Genomic DNA, 16,299 nt, shown 5'->3' on the forward strand with positions numbered 1-16,299 from the left:
CCCCTCTCTTTCATAAACAGAGATACATACTGTATAACCCCAATACACCCCCCCTCATATACACCCCTCCCTCCCACACACAGCCACACATGCCAATACACCCCCATATAACCCCAATACACCCCTCCCTTATATGCAGCCACACAGAAACCCCGATACAACCCCAATACACCCCTCCCTCCCATACACTTTCCAAAACCCTTCCATATACCCCCCGTATACCCCAATTTACAGCCCTCCCTCCATATACAGCCACACAAATACTACCACCACCATTGTGTTTTACAGTAGGTGCAGTGTTGTTGGGGTTAAGATACCTTAATCTGATCACACAACTTTTCCAAAAGTCTTTTTCCCCCCATCTTCAGTGGAGCTTTAAGGTGCCCCTTACTTGTCTGTAGCCTCTAAACCCATGATGATGTGAAGCTCACTCAGCTGTGGACACTCCAATTCCTGCAGCTTGTTTTTTAAATAATTCACAGACCAGTTACTTGGTGGTTCTGGATTCCATTCGACCACACAGACGTGTTTTCTCTCAGATTTAGGTGACAGTTTGGGTTTTTATCCTGACCTTGACCAAGATCGCAAAACACTGGTTGCAACATGGTTCCGTGTCTGTATGAAGGTTCTCTGTGTTCAGGGTGACATGGTGGATAAACGGCAGCGTGAAACCCTCTGAAAGTGGAAAACATGTTTTTTTGTGCTGGTGGTAACCAGGAAACACAATATTACGCCGAGAGAACACACACACACCCGCCGCTCGTCCAATTAAAGCTCCACGCCGCCTCGAACAACCGAAATAGCAGCAATTTGGGGCCGAGGATGCGTCCATTCCGCCTCATTTACTGACAATGCTGAGATGAAATAAGCAAACAGGAAGTGATGCGGTCGCTGCATTAACAGGAAAACTTTCACGCTCACGGTAAACTATTAGGAATTACATTTTTTACATTACAGCACCAATGTTTCTCCTCCGAAGCTCTGAGATGTTCCTGTTAGAATGAACTAAAGCTAAAATAAGAATAAAGTATTTACACTCATCAGGGAAAACGTTAAACCCTCCACCACGCTGGATTTGCTTTTTACTTCTTTGAATGATCTCAAAAGATTTAGGAATCATTTGAGTCGTTTTATGTTGCACAAACGCTGTAGGTTAGCAGTGGTTTTATTTATTTATTTCTTTATAAATATTTTCTTTATGCATTTTCTCCCTTTTTAGCGCATTCAATTGCCCGATTGCATCACGCTTCCTCTCCACCAATGCCGATCCCCGCTCTGACTGAGGAGAACGAAGCTAACCCACGCCCCCTCCGACACGTGGGCAACAGCCGTATGCATCTTATCACCTACACTTTGACGAGTGCAGTGCAGCTCAGCGTTGTGTACAGAGAGACACACCCTGAGAGCACTCTTTCCTCATATCTGTGCAGGCGCCATCAATCAGCCAGCAGAGGTCGTAATTGCACCAGTCATGAGAGAGACCCCATCCGGCTTAGTCCCACTCATATCTGAACAACAAGGCCAATCGTTGTTCAGCAGGCTACATGGACGTGTTTTTGCTTGTGATGTTTGTGAATTGCTGCTGTAACACTCCAATTTCTCTTCAGGAATCAATAAAGTAATCAATCAATCCGTCTCATTTTTGAAGAGTCTGTTTTGTAATGATGAGTCCTGGCTGAGAGTGAAGAGGGCCGAACACACCCGGGTAGATTTGATACCAATTTTAACTAACCAATGAAGTAAACGAGGGCTGATTACTAGTTCATGAGTGTGTAATCGTCATGTTTTGTAATGATTGTGTCAAAATAATAAAGCTAAACTTTTGACCCGGTTTGCCGCTGAGCTTTTCAAAGCTCCTCCAATGAGACGAACTGTTTAATATGAGGCGGTAAAAGCGACTCAGGCCGTACGAACAAAACTTAGCGTGACTTATTGTATTAAAACAGTGAGTGAGGAATGTGATTAGTGGAGGAACTTATGAGCAGTAATAATGAAGAGAAGTTTAGTGCTCCTGTCTCCTTCTTTTACTGCATTAAACCACGTTAAGCTTCATTTTGACCCAGAAGCGTTTTAGACTCTGGGAGAAGCTGATTCTGATTCTCACAATTTCTCAGAAGCTGGAGCTGTAACACAAGTTTAAAAGTGAAACAGGGAGGAGAATTCAGATAAACACAGATACACGTGGAGCTGTAACCCTGGACCTGACGCTTATTCCACACTAATGCAGATTCAGCTCATATTCACACCTTAATGACGTTTTACTGGTGAGGGCGGTTTGAGCACCCCTGGGCTGCCTGCTGAACTCACAAGATGCTCACACATGACCAGGGTCGCCCATACTGGGGCCCCTGGACTTTCTATTCATTTGCATACGCCTGCACGGCTCATTATAAGCTCACAATGGGCCCAAATACTCTTCCAGTCTTTGTGTGGGTTCACTAGTGTTGGAGGTGTTTGAAATAGACCTGCTGCTTACTGCCGACCTGATCAGCTGCCTCAGTGGAGAGGATTCTAATAAGACCTGGAGTTAATAAGGCAGATTATTTAGACGCTCTACTTAGACAGAGATTACGCCGATTACGTCACCGCAGTTTTAACTTTAGGCCGTTCAAACCAACGGGCTGAGGCGGCACAACCCGCCAGCATGCCAGCTAACGTCCCTGACGAGCCGGAATTTACAAATAAACGACACTTGTGCACCTGTATACAGATTGAAAATCAATTCGAATTTATTTACATTTGAAAGAACTCCGTTGGTTGCTCCGTATTCCATTTGTCCGCCACGTTTGTCATCATTTGTGAGAAAAGTCGTGCCGCACTGAATGCTGGGATTGGCTTCAGCTCTGAGGAGGCGTCGGACGCTCCCTCGTCATTCAGTCAGGTCATCACTCAGAATTAAGGCACCTCAGTAGGTGCATTTTAAGAGATCTAAGAATTTAGACACGCCCTCTTCCCGGGAGTGTAACATGACGTCTGTGTAGAGAGAGAGCTGGGTTTGATATGGACAAAAGTATGTGGACGCCCCTTTTTATTATTGAATTTATGTGCTTCAGCCACAACAGTCACTAACAGGTGTAATAAATCAATGATATAAAGGAAATTAAGTACTTCTGACTATGCAGCAACAGTTTAGGGAAGGCCCTTTCCTGTTCCGCTGCGCAAAGCAAGCTCTATTAAGACATGAAGAAAAGCGTCGCTCAACTGATCGATCAGCACCCAGCCGGGCACAAATCCCCACAGACGCACTCTCAGAGGAGCGGCTGTCGTTCCAGCTGAAAACACGGCCTTATTAACACGCTCTGCCGGTCTTCTTTCAGAATCCCGATGTGTCTCTTCCTGCAGGTGTGAGGTGGGCGGGGTGCCAGGGTTCGAATCCTTATCATCGAGGTTATTCCTGCACCACGTGGACGCTGTTCCATGTGCTGACGGTTCAAGCCGAACAAATCTGAGGTGCAGGTACGCGCGCGTTCATTTCTACTCTCTTCAAATCTCAGGGTGCTACCAGGAGCATTTTAAGGGATCTAAAAATTTAGACATGCCCTCTTCTCGGGAGTGTAGGATGATGGAAAATGCGTCTGTGTAGAGAGACTCAGTGTGTAATGAAACCATGGCCAGTGCACTTGGACACTATCGAGCTGTCGGGACATTGAGCTTCACCTTCAGGACGTCGTCACATTTACTCCTGTCCAATATTAGCTAACAAACTCCACTCGTACATTAACAAACACTGTTGAACTGACTAACGGACGGACACGTTTGGGCGAACTCCTCCTCTGATTGGCTGAGATATGACTATAATGTGTGCGGTATATTTAACCCTCAGGCTTCAGAGCGTAAATTATTCTGCAGGTTTGATTAAGTTTGAAGACGAAGTGGAATCGAACAGGTTTGAGGAGTTCATGCAAATAAAAAAAGCAAACGAGCGCATGCGTGTGCACCCGAGGCGACGTGGGACCGGTGGAAATTCGGCAGAGGGGCACAGAGGCGCGCGGTCGGACAGGGACGGACGGCTCGGGTTATTTCTGAAGCTCTGGAGTTCAAGTTTGGCAGCTTGGGGTGAGCAAACACAGCCGAGCACTTATATAAGAGTACACAGTCTCCAGCCAAAACTCCCTCTCTCTCTCTCTCTGTGTATCTCAGTGTATGTGAAGGTCTCTCGCCCGTCCTCTCTCTCTTTCACCCCCCCCCCCCTCTCTCTGGTTTCGTCAGGGTGTGTGGAGGAGGGGAGTGAACCTCTCCCTAATTCCAGCCAGCTGTGTTACATAAATACAGCTCAGTCCAAAAATGCCCTCCGCCTGTCTAACACACCGCCGACTGCACTACTGTGTGTGTGTATATACAGTGTATCACAAAAGTGAGTACACCCCTCACATTTCTGCAGATATTTAAGTATATCTTTTCATGGGACAACACTGACAAAATGACACTTTGACACAATGAAAAGTAGTCTGTGTGCAGCTTATATAACAGTGTAAATTTATTCTTCCCTCAAAATAACTCAATATACAGCCATTAATGTCTAAACCACCGGCAACAAAAGTGAGTACACCCCTTAGTGAAAGTTCCTGAAGTGTCAATATTTTGTGTGGCCACCATTATTTCCCAGAACTGCCTTAACTCTCCTGGGCATGGAGTTTACCAGAGCTTCACAGGTTGCCACTGGAATGCTTTTCCACTCCTCCATGACGACATCACGGAGCTGGCGGATATTCGAGACTTTGCGCTCCTCCACCTTCCGCTTGAGGATGCCCCAAAGATGTTCTATTGGGTTTAGGTCTGGAGACATGCTTGGCCAGTCCATCACCTTTACCCTCAGCCTCTTCAATAAAGCAGTGGTCGTCTTAGAGGTGTGTTTGGGGTCATTATCATGCTGGAACACTGCCCTGCGACCCAGTTTCCGGAGGGAGGGGATCATGCTCTGCTTCAGTATTTCACAGTACATATTGGAGTTCATGTGTCCCTCAATGAAATGTAACTCCCCAACACCTGCTGCACTCATGCAGCCCCAGACCATGGCATTCCCACCACCATGCTTGACTGTAGGCATGACACACTTATCTTTGTACTCCTCACCTGATTGCCGCCACACATGCTTGAGACCATCTGAACCAAACAAATTAATCTTGGTCTCATCAGACCATAGGACATGGTTCCAGTAATCCATGTCCTTTGTTGACATGTCTTCAGCAAACTGTTTGCGGGCTTTCTTGTGTAGACTTCAGAAGAGGCTTCCTTCTGGGGTGACAGCCATGCAGACCAATTTGATGTAGTGTGCGGCGTATGGTCTGAGCACTGACAGGCTGACCCCCCACCTTTTCAATCTCTGCAGCAATGCTGACAGCACTCCTGCGCCTATCTTTCAAAGACAGCAGTTGGATGTGACGCTGAGCACGTGCACTCAGCTTCTTTGGACGACCAACGCGAGGTCTTTTCTGAGTGGACCCTGCTCTTTTAAAACGCTGGATGATCTTGGCCACTGCTGCAGCTCAGTTTCAGGGTGTTGGCAATCATCTTGTAGCCTTGGCCATCTTCATGTAGCGCAACAATTCGTCTTTTAAGATCCTCAGAGAGTTCTTTGCCATGAGGTGCCATGTTGGAACTTTCAGTGACCAGTATGAGAGAGTGTGAGAGCTGTACTACTAAATTGAACACACCTGCTCCCTATGCACACCTGAGACCTAGTAACACTAACAAATCACATGACATTTTGGAGGGGAAATGACCAGCAGTGCTCAATTTGGACATTTAGGGGTGTAGTCTCTTAGGGGTGTACTCACTTTTGTTGCCGGTGGTTTAGACATTAATGGCTGTATATTGAGTTATTTTGAGGGAAGAATAAATTTACACTGTTATATAAGCTGCACACAGACTACTTTTCATTGTGTCAAAGTGTCATTTTGTCAGTGTTGTCCCATGAAAAGATATACTTAAATATCTGCAGAAATGTGAGGGGTGTACTCACTTTTGTGATACACTGTATATCTGTGTGTGTGTGTGGAATGAAAAAGTTTGTGCACCCCTGGTCAAATTCTAAGTTTTGTACAGGGAACAAACTACTCATTATAACATGATACATGTGCAAAAATTATGGCACATTTATTCTTTTATATTTTATGTTTTCCGCTGTTATAATCAGTAAATAAACAGTAATTGTGTGTTAATGTGTGCAGAACTCAGTTCCTTATAAAGCGTTTCCTTATTACCCCTTATTTCCTTATTACCCCTTATTTCCTTATTACCCCTTATTTCTTTATTAGTCCTTTTTTATTATTATTGCCCCTTAATCTAATATCTAGTAGCCACACCTATACCAGCAATAAGTGAGCTGATTTAAACCAGTAGATGGATCTATTTTCCACTGTACAATCAATTCTACCTCAGGTTCAGCTCATGGACGGATGCCCTCACATCCTCCTTCAACAAGTGATCCAGCATCCCCCAACCATCACGCCACCGCCACCATGCTTCACTGTACCTATAATATTCATACCGTGGCTGCGTCCGAAATTGCATACTTCTATACTGAACAGCAAAAGTCTAGAAATATAAAAATATACATGTGTACATGTATAAAAAACAAAGGTATACACCGATCAACCATAACGTTAAAACCACCTCCTTGTTTCTACACTCACTGTCCATGTTATCAGCTCCACTTACCATATAGAAGCACTTTGTAGTTCTACAATTACTGACTGTAGTCCATCTGTTTCTCAACATACTTTTTTAACCTGCTTTCACCCTGTTCTTCAATGGTCAGGACCCCCACAGGACCACCACAGAGCAGGTATTATTTAGGTGGTGGATCATTCTCAGCACTGCAGTGACACTGACATGGTGGTGGTGTGTTAGTGTGTGTTGTGCTGGTATGAGTGGATTTTTAAATAATGTGTCCACTCACCGTCCACTCTATTAGACACTCCTACCTAGTTGCTCCACCGTGTAGATGTAAAGTCAGGGACGATCGTTCATCTATTGCTGCTGTTTGAGTCGGTCATCTTCTAGACCTTCATCAGTGGTCACAGAACGCTGCCCACGGGGCGCTGTTGGCTGGATATTTTTGGTTGGTGGACGATTCTCAGTCCAGCAGCGCTGCTGTGTCTGATCCACTCATACCAGCACAACACACACTAACACACCACCACCATGTCAGTGTCACTGCAGTGCTGAGAATGATCCACCACCTAAATAATACCTGCTCTGTGGTGGTCCTGTGGGGGTCCTGACCATTGAAGAACAGCATGAAATGGGGCTAACAAAGCATGTAGAGAAACAGATGGACTACAGTCAGTAATTGTAGAACTACAAAGTGCTTCTATATGGTAAGTGGAGATGATAAAATGGACAGTAAGTGTAGAAACAAGGAGGTGGTTTTAATGTTATGGCTGATCGGTGTATAATTAGATCTACCAAAAAGGTAAAGAAATGTACTCATTTTAACAAATACTGCATTATTTAACATGATTTAATATGATAATGTGATAAAACTGTGAAACTGTGATGAGACCATGGAAAACTCTCCCTGTAGATACTTTAAGTTGCTGCTTGACTATGACAGAATAGCGCAAGAGCAGCTGTTCGATCAGAATTAACGCTAATGTGGCGCAGGTATCCGTACCCCACCTGCCGGCCAAACTAGGCGGCGCAGAGGGACACGACTCAGAAAACGATGCAGCTCTCGGACGGCTGCCATCACGCTACGTTTGGTCTCTAAACAAATGAAAGTTTACATGTTTTCTTTGTGTCACATCATTGTTTGATTCATGATTTAAAGAAATTAAAGTCAATGTGTAATCGGGCGTGGCTCAACTCGTGAGTGAAGCGTCTGCACAAACATGAAAAAGAAACCAATATGCAAGAGTGCAAGATGTTTTGATCAAGGTGGAACAATACTGTGGATAAGAGCCACTAATAAAAAAAAAGATAATAAGGTATAAAAGCAGCGGCCAAAATAACAGAAACAAAGAAATAAACAAAAAGCAGTGAAAGATCTGCAGCGGCGACAGAGAGTGTGGACGGAACAGAGACGCCTGCATGAATGATCATGTAGCAGTTAGGAACGTCTCATGTTCTCATCTGTACAGCTTGGAGCTTCAGACCAGCCAAACCAGAAAATCATCCCGCCAATCAAAGCTCCGAACGAGTCCACACACAACCAGCCGTGAACTTTGTCCCGGAGACGAACACACAGCGTACGGACGCGTCTCCAACAAAGCAAAGATCAAAATCATCCCACAGTGCCGCCACAAAGCCCTGCTCAAAAATCATCCGAATAATAACCTCGTGCTACGTCATCACACCGTCTGAACAGCAAGAACCAGACGGAGTCAGATGTTTTCCTTCATGTCGTCTCCTGAACGTCACGCTGAAACCCGACACGGACCGAATGCACGGCAGTGTGACCCCAGCCTGAAGAGCCGACTTTACATCAGCCATGACATTAAAACCACCTCCTTGTTTCTACACTCACTGTCCATTTGATCAGCTCCACTTTGTAGATCTACAATTACTGACTGTAGTCCATCTGTTTCTCTACATGCTTTGTTAGCCCCCTTTCACTCTGTTCTTCAATGGTCAGGACCCCCACAGGACCCCCACAGAGCAGGTATTATTTAGGTGGTGGATCATTCTCAGCACTGCAGTGACACTGACATGGTGGTGGTGTGTTAGTGTGTGTTGTGCTGGTATGAGTGGATTTTAAATACCGTGTCCACTCACTGTCCACTCTATTAGACACTCCTACCTAGTCGGTCCACCTTGTAGATGTAAAGTCAGAGACGATCGCTCATCTATTGCTGCTGTTTGAGTCGGTCATCTTCTAGACCTTCATCGGTGGTCACAGGACGCTGCCCACGGGGCGCTGTTGGCTGGATATTTTTGGTTGGTGGATGATTCTCAGTCCAGCAGTGACAGTGAGGTGTTTAAAAACTCCAGCAGAGCCGCTGTGTCTGATCCACTCATACCAGCACAACACACACTAACACACCACCACCATGTCAGTGTCACCACACTAAATATAATTTAATATTTTTATAATTATAATTAGAATATGTATAATTTTACAATAATAGTAATAAATTGTGGTCCTGTCTGGAGTGTTACTGCATTGCTCCCAGTGATTCATGGGGGGAAATGGGACCCACCGTGACCCTGACCAGGATACATTGGTGGTACAACATGAAAATGAAAATGATTATGAATAAGAATAAAGTCATTAATTAAAAGTATGTGGACATCAAAGCCATCCTTCCCCTGCACTCATCTCCCCCTTTTGTAGCTTTAACAGCCTCCGCTCTTCTGGGAAGTCTTTCCATAAGATTTTGGAGTGTCTGTAGGAATTTGTGCCCATCCAATAAAGGGTGTGAATACATTTGTGAATCTGAGATTTCAGTTTTGTGTGTGTGTGTGTGTGTGTGTGTGTGTGTGTCACCTGCTCCGTCGGGCGGGGTACTGAGCTCGGATCCGAGTGTGTGTGTGTTCAGGAGTCCCAACACACACACCAGACTGAGAGAGACACGGATCAGCATGTCCACAACTACCTGCAACACACACACACACACACAGGTCAGAAGTTTACACACACTTGTCCTTCTGATTCCTTGATAATAATTCCTTAGTAATACGGGCACAGAGAAGTCAGCAGCTTTAGTATATCAGAATCAGTAATGAGGAATGACATTATAGAAGCACATTCATCATCTGAGTTGGTGTCTCTATATTTTTGACCCCGCAGATTGTTAATAAACACAGAATACACTCGTTAAATGAATCACACACGTGCTGGTCCGAGGTTCTCCTGAGCGAGGACGAATACGGTGCATGGGGGAAATGGACATGTTTAAATGATTATTTAAAATAATAAGCACCTGTTTTTCATCGTGGTCTGTGTTTTATTCCAGAGAGCAACAACATGTTCTCATTTCTGTTCTCTTAATGCATCCCTCACCGTGTACACACCGAGTGTGTGTGTGTGTGTGTGTGTGTGTGGGAGCTCATGCCACTTAAGGTTCAGCAGAGCTTGTTTACACTGTCATTATCACACACACACACACACACACACACACACACACACACACACACACACTCGGAGCTATTAGTGTGTAGCGCAGAACAAAAGCTTCAGTTCCAGTCTATCTGTGTACTGCGGAGGGTTCTGAGGACGTGGGTTCGATCCTCACCTGAGCTCACTGTCTGTACGGAGTTTGACATGTTCTCCCAATTTAATATGTGTGTGGAAACCATGACCAAGGGAGGTTCCAAGCAATATCAGTATGATGGTATTTATAAAGCATGAATTCGAAGTAGGGGGGGAGCTGGGATAATATGGAGCATAGCGTGACCCTCCGAATACAAGAATATGCACACACAAATTCCCACAGACACACTACAAAAACAAACCGTACTTTATTAGTTCAATTTCTCTCTGATTAAGCTTCAAGAATCACCGTGTGTCTGTGCATGTCGGAGACGGTGCGTGATAGTCTGCGACTCTCCTCAGCCAGTACGGATGTGGCCGAGACGCACTCGTGTGCCCACCCAGGTGGCACAACACACACACACACACACACACAGTGACCCAGTATTAAGGGCACAGTGTCATACTGTGATCATTTAAAATACAAACCTATTCATTCATTCATTCACTGTCTGTTTAACCAGCGCTTTATCCTGGTCAGGGTCGCAGTGGGTACAATTCACTGGGCGAAAGGCAGGAAACACCCCAGTCCATCACAAGGCAAACACACACACACACACACACACCTAAGGAGACTTTTTAGTATCTCCAGTTAACCTGACTGCACGTCTTTGCACACAGACACAGGGAGAACATGCAAACTCCACACAGAAAGAACCGAGTTCGCTCCAGCTGGGATTCGAACCCAGGACCTTCTTCACACACAAACAACAGGGTCACACACACACACAAACAACAGTGTTACACACACTGATCAACAAAATCAGCACAAATCCCCACAGACACACTACAAAATCAGGCTGTAGTTTATCAGCTTCATTGAATCTGATTAAGCCTTATGAATATCTCTGTGTCTGTGCATGTCGGAGGCGGTGCGTGATAGTCTGCGACTCTCCACAGCCAGTACGGATGTGGCTTAATAAACAAAATGAGCACAAATTCCCACAGACACACTACAGTTTTATTGTTACTAAGCTCAGCAGCGCTGGACGTTTCAGTCTGTGTGTGATTACAGGTGAAGACTCAGTGTCAGTAGATCAGACTGAGTGTGTATCACGTTTGGTCATAAATCCATAAATCTGAAACTGAAGAGCAAACACGCGCTGTCCTAATATTTATAGATCAACATGTAACACCGAGAGAAGAACGGCCAATCAGATCGGCCTGATCTGAGGGTCAAAGTTCACATTTACTCACCGCAGTTACACAAGCCAAGTGCAAACAGAACACACACACACACACACAGAGTGGATTATTTCCTTCCTCGTCTGATTTAAGTGGTGAGAAGTGAAGATGTGGTTTAGCACAGCGGGTGGTCGAGACACAACACCAACTTGTTCATTCATTCATTCACTGTCTGTTTAACCAGCGCTTTATCCTGGTCAGGGTCGCAGTGGGTACAATTCACTGGGCGAAAGGCAGGAAACACCCCAGACAGGTCGCCAGTCCATCACAAGGCAAACACACACACACACACACACACACACACACCTAAGGAGACTTTTTAGTAGCTCCAGTTAACCTGACAGCACGTCTTTGGACTGTGGGAGGAAACCCACACAGACACAGGGAGAACATGCAAACTCCACACAGAAAGAACCGAGTTCACTCCATCTGGGATTCGAATCCAGGACCTTCTTCATTCCAAAAAAAACCAGATGAGTCACAACAGTGTCACACACACACGAACAAGAGTGTCACACACTCGAACAACAGTGTTACACACACAAACAAGTGTTACACACACACGAACAAGTGTTACACACACACGAACAAGAGTGTCACACACACAAACAACAGTGTTACACACACACGAACAAGAGTGTCACACACTCATACAAGTGTTACACACACAAACAAGTGTTACACACACACGAACAAGAGTGTCACACACACAAACAACAGTGTCACACACACACGAACAAGAGTGTCACACACACAAACAACAGTGTTACACACTCATACAAGTGTTACACACACAAACAAGTGTTACACACACACGAACAAGAGTGTTACACACACACGAACAAGAGTGTCACACACACGAACAAGAGTGTTACACACACACGAACAAGAGTGTCACACACACGAACAAGAGTGTCACACACACAAACAACAGTGTTACACACACACGAACAAGAGTGGTTACACACACAAACAACAGTGTTACACACACACAAACAACAGTGTTACACACACAAACAACAGTGTTTACACACACAAACAACAGTTACACACACGAACAACAGTGTTACACACACTCGAACAACAGTGTTACACACTCGAACAACAGTGTTACACACACAAACAACAGTGTTACACACACGAACAACAGTGTTTACACACACAAACGACAGTGTTACACACATGAACAACAGTGTTACACACACAGGAACAAGAGTGTTACACACACACGAACAAGAGTGTTACACACACACGAACAAGAGTGTCACACACTCGAAAAACAGTAACACACACACGAACAACAGTGTTACACACACACACACACACGAACAAGAGTGTTACACACACACATGAACAACAGTGTTACACACACACACGAACAACAGTGTTACACAGTAACAACTGTTTGCATGTTCTCCCCGTGTCTGTGTGGGTTTCCTCCGGGAGCTCCGGTTTCCTCCCACAGTCCAAAAACATGCAGTCAGGTTAACTGGAGACACTGAACTGCCCTATAGGTGAATGTGTGTGTGTGTGTGTGTGTGTGTGTCTGCCCTGCGATGGACTGGCGCCCCGTCCAGGGTGTTACTGTGTGCCTTGCGCCCATTGAAAAGCCGGGGTAGCTTCCCCCCCCCGGCGACCCTGATTGGATAAGCGGTTAAGAAAGTGAGTTAGTAATACAATGTTGACAATCTGGTCCCACTGTGGTTTACTTCATGTTTGTGTCTGTTATTATTAATATTTGTCTCTGCTACCCATTTTTTTTTGGCTCGTAGGTCCCGTAGGGCTGGAATGATGTAAAGCACACTGATGTTGGACTCAGGAGCAGGAGACACATGAATCTGGGTTTGGTTCATGCCAGAAGAACAGACTAGAATGAACCTGGACATCTGAATGAACAGGAAAGCCGACTGTGATTGGTGTCTTAATAAAGCCTGACGTCACCTTCACTAACGCTCTAGTGGCTTAATGATGTAAATCCCTGCAGTCATGTTACAAAGAGGTTTAAAGAGGAGCAGCAAAGACTCAACATTAATGCAAATGTACAAAGTCCGGATGTTGTGGATCGATCGACGTCGTCTGTAGAACTTCAGTAAATAATTTGGATATAAAGAAGGGAACGGAGCGATGCTCGTCCTCCCACCCTGAACACCGAGACGCTGAACGTTGGGAAAGTGTTGCTATGGCTTTTTTTAGGAAGCTTAATTCCGAACAGATGTCAGCAGACTCGGCGTGATAATTAACCAGCAGTTAAAACGAGGATTTGTGGGTAATGAAAAGTGGATTTGGGTTCATTAGGAACGTCTCTGAGGTCTTTTAGTTCAGGACGTTCGTTACTGACGACGTTTCACCCAAAACCATCAGAACTGAAGCAGCCGAACCTCCCGAACGTCAGCGTAGGTGCACCACAGATCAAACCTCGTTATAACGTAGAGACGAGGAGAGAGGAAACAACTGAAGCTCCGGGGAACAGCTGGAACCTCGGTACCAACATCGGTTACAGAAACATCAGGACGGTTTAAATATACAATCAAAAGAGTTTAATCCCTGATTTATTATTAATGATCCTAAATCTTTATTTAAAGATAAAAATACAATAAAAAGAGTTTAATCTCTGATTTATTAATAATGATCCTAAATCTTTTAGGATCTAAATCCTAAATTTAAAGATAAAATTAGAAATAAAAGAATTTCACTGATGAATTTTACAGATCTATTATTTTGTAAACATAATTTAATGTAGAATCTGATGCTGGCACACCCAAAAAAAGTTGGGACTCATCTAATTTAATTTTGTCTCATCTGATATGATTCATACTTAATTCATCAGATCCCGTCTCATCTTATTTTAACTTATCCGATCTTAATTCTCACTGATCTCGTCTCATCTCGTCTGATCTGATCTAATTTCATCTGATCTCATCTAAACTGATCTGATCTTATTTTATCTAATCTTAATTCATCTGATCTCGTCTCATCTCGTCTGATCTGATTTTAATTCATCTGATCTCGTCTCATCTCATCTGATCTTAATTTTTCTGACTTCATCTAAACTGATCTTATATTATCTGATCTTAATTCATCTTATCTCGTCTCATCTCGTCTGATCTGATTTTAATTCATCCGATCTCATCTAAACTGATCTGATCTTATTTTATGATCTGACCTTAATTCATCTGATCTCGTCTCATCTCATCTGATCTAATTTCATCTGATCTCATCTCATCTGATCTAATTTCATCTGATCTTGTCTCATCTCATCTGACCTCATCTCATCTCATGTTAATTCATCTGATCTCATCTCATCTGATCTTAATTCATTTGATCTCGTCTCATCAATCGGATCTCGTCTCATCTCATCTGATCTCATCTAAACTGATCTGACCTTACTTTATCTGATCTGATCTTAATTCATGTCATCTCGTCTTATCTGATTTAATTTTATCTGAACTCCTCTAAACTGATCTGATCTTGTCTCATCTTATCTCGCCTCATTTGAACTTGTCTGATCTCGTCTCGTCTGAACATGTCTAATCACATCTGGTTTTGTCACGTCTCATCTGATTGTCACTTATCTCATCTCATTCAATCTGATTTTGTCTTATCTGATCTCTGTAGCCTGACTTCAGATTCTTTATTTATATTAATTATTCACATTTTATTAGATTTTAATCTTCACGCTTCAAAAAATTCACTCTCATTTATCACAAATTATATTAAACATCTTTAAAAACAAAGCAAACATGTTTAATTACTCAGTTATTTACATTTTGTTATTGATTAATTTAAAAATTATTGTTATTTTTACTATTAAAATTTTATAATTTTTAATATTGACACTTTTATTGATGCATTTTAACATTTTAATAATTGTTCTTATTGTTTTTATTCTCTGACTTTAGTGTTAATAATCATTCTGACTAAATATAAATTATTAATTTTTTTTAATTAATAATATTTTTTTTTGTGGTTCTTTTAGGGGTTTTAAATGTTTTTTATGATTTAAACTTCTGTTCTTCTGTTTTTTTATTTCTGTTTGTTTTTTTCTTGGTTTTGAAGTTTGTTTGTGAATCTCTGAGAAAATCATTTTATTTTTGAGTTCAGAGTAAAACAGCAGGAGGAAGAAACGAAGCATCGTGTCGCTCGTTTCTTAGAATTTGTTCCACTGATGATAAATCTGAGTGTTTAGATCCTAATGAGAGTGTTCAGACTTACACAATCAGAACCGGCTCCGGGTTCGAGCTAAAGCAGGAGATTTAACAATAACGACACTGATGTGATTTGTGCTGAATTTAATATCAGATATTTCTAAATAATGATTATTTATTAAAGTATACAACTAAATCACCACAATCAAATGAATGGAAATGGAACTGAACTGAATCCCTCAGAATAATCTCAACACTTACAAACAAATGCTTAACATTAAATTATTATTATATTATTATTATTAAATCATTCAGACATTTCTCTTAACTAAAATGACCAATGAAGCTTCATCATGAAATAATTAGTTTTTTAAATAACATATAACTATATTACAGTTTTTTAATTTTTAATGTTAGTGTGTCAGTGCAGCAGATTCTCAATTATTATTCACTATAGTATTAGTACCACTCACACAATAGTACACAACAGTGTTACACACGCACACTAACAACCATGTTACACACACATACTAATAAGAGACACACTAACAAGTGTTACAAAGTACCACTCACACACAGCAGTACACAACAGCGTTATACATGCAGACTAACAACCATGTTACACACCATGTTACACACACTAATAACAGACACACTAACACGTGTTACAAGGTACCACACACACAATAGTACACAACAGTGTTACACACACACTAACAACCAAGTTGCACACCATGTTACACACACACTAATACGAGAGACACACTAACAAGT

General features: G+C 42.9%; 1 protein-coding gene across 1 annotated transcript in view; it reads right to left on the reverse strand.

Annotated features, from left to right (window-relative positions):
• Positions 1-16,299, reverse strand: part of ghra (growth hormone receptor a) — a 38,293-nt gene that overhangs the window by 21,088 nt on the left and 906 nt on the right. The window contains exon 2 of the mRNA XM_062999498.1: positions 9,431-9,539. Within this exon, the coding sequence (XP_062855568.1) occupies positions 9,431-9,527 (97 nt within the window). The 5' untranslated portion in view covers positions 9,528-9,539. The remainder of the gene's footprint in view (positions 1-9,430; positions 9,540-16,299) is intronic.

Source organism: Trichomycterus rosablanca, chromosome 7, assembly GCF_030014385.1.
Source record: "Trichomycterus rosablanca isolate fTriRos1 chromosome 7, fTriRos1.hap1, whole genome shotgun sequence".
NCBI classification, from domain to species: domain Eukaryota; kingdom Metazoa; phylum Chordata; class Actinopteri; order Siluriformes; family Trichomycteridae; genus Trichomycterus; species Trichomycterus rosablanca.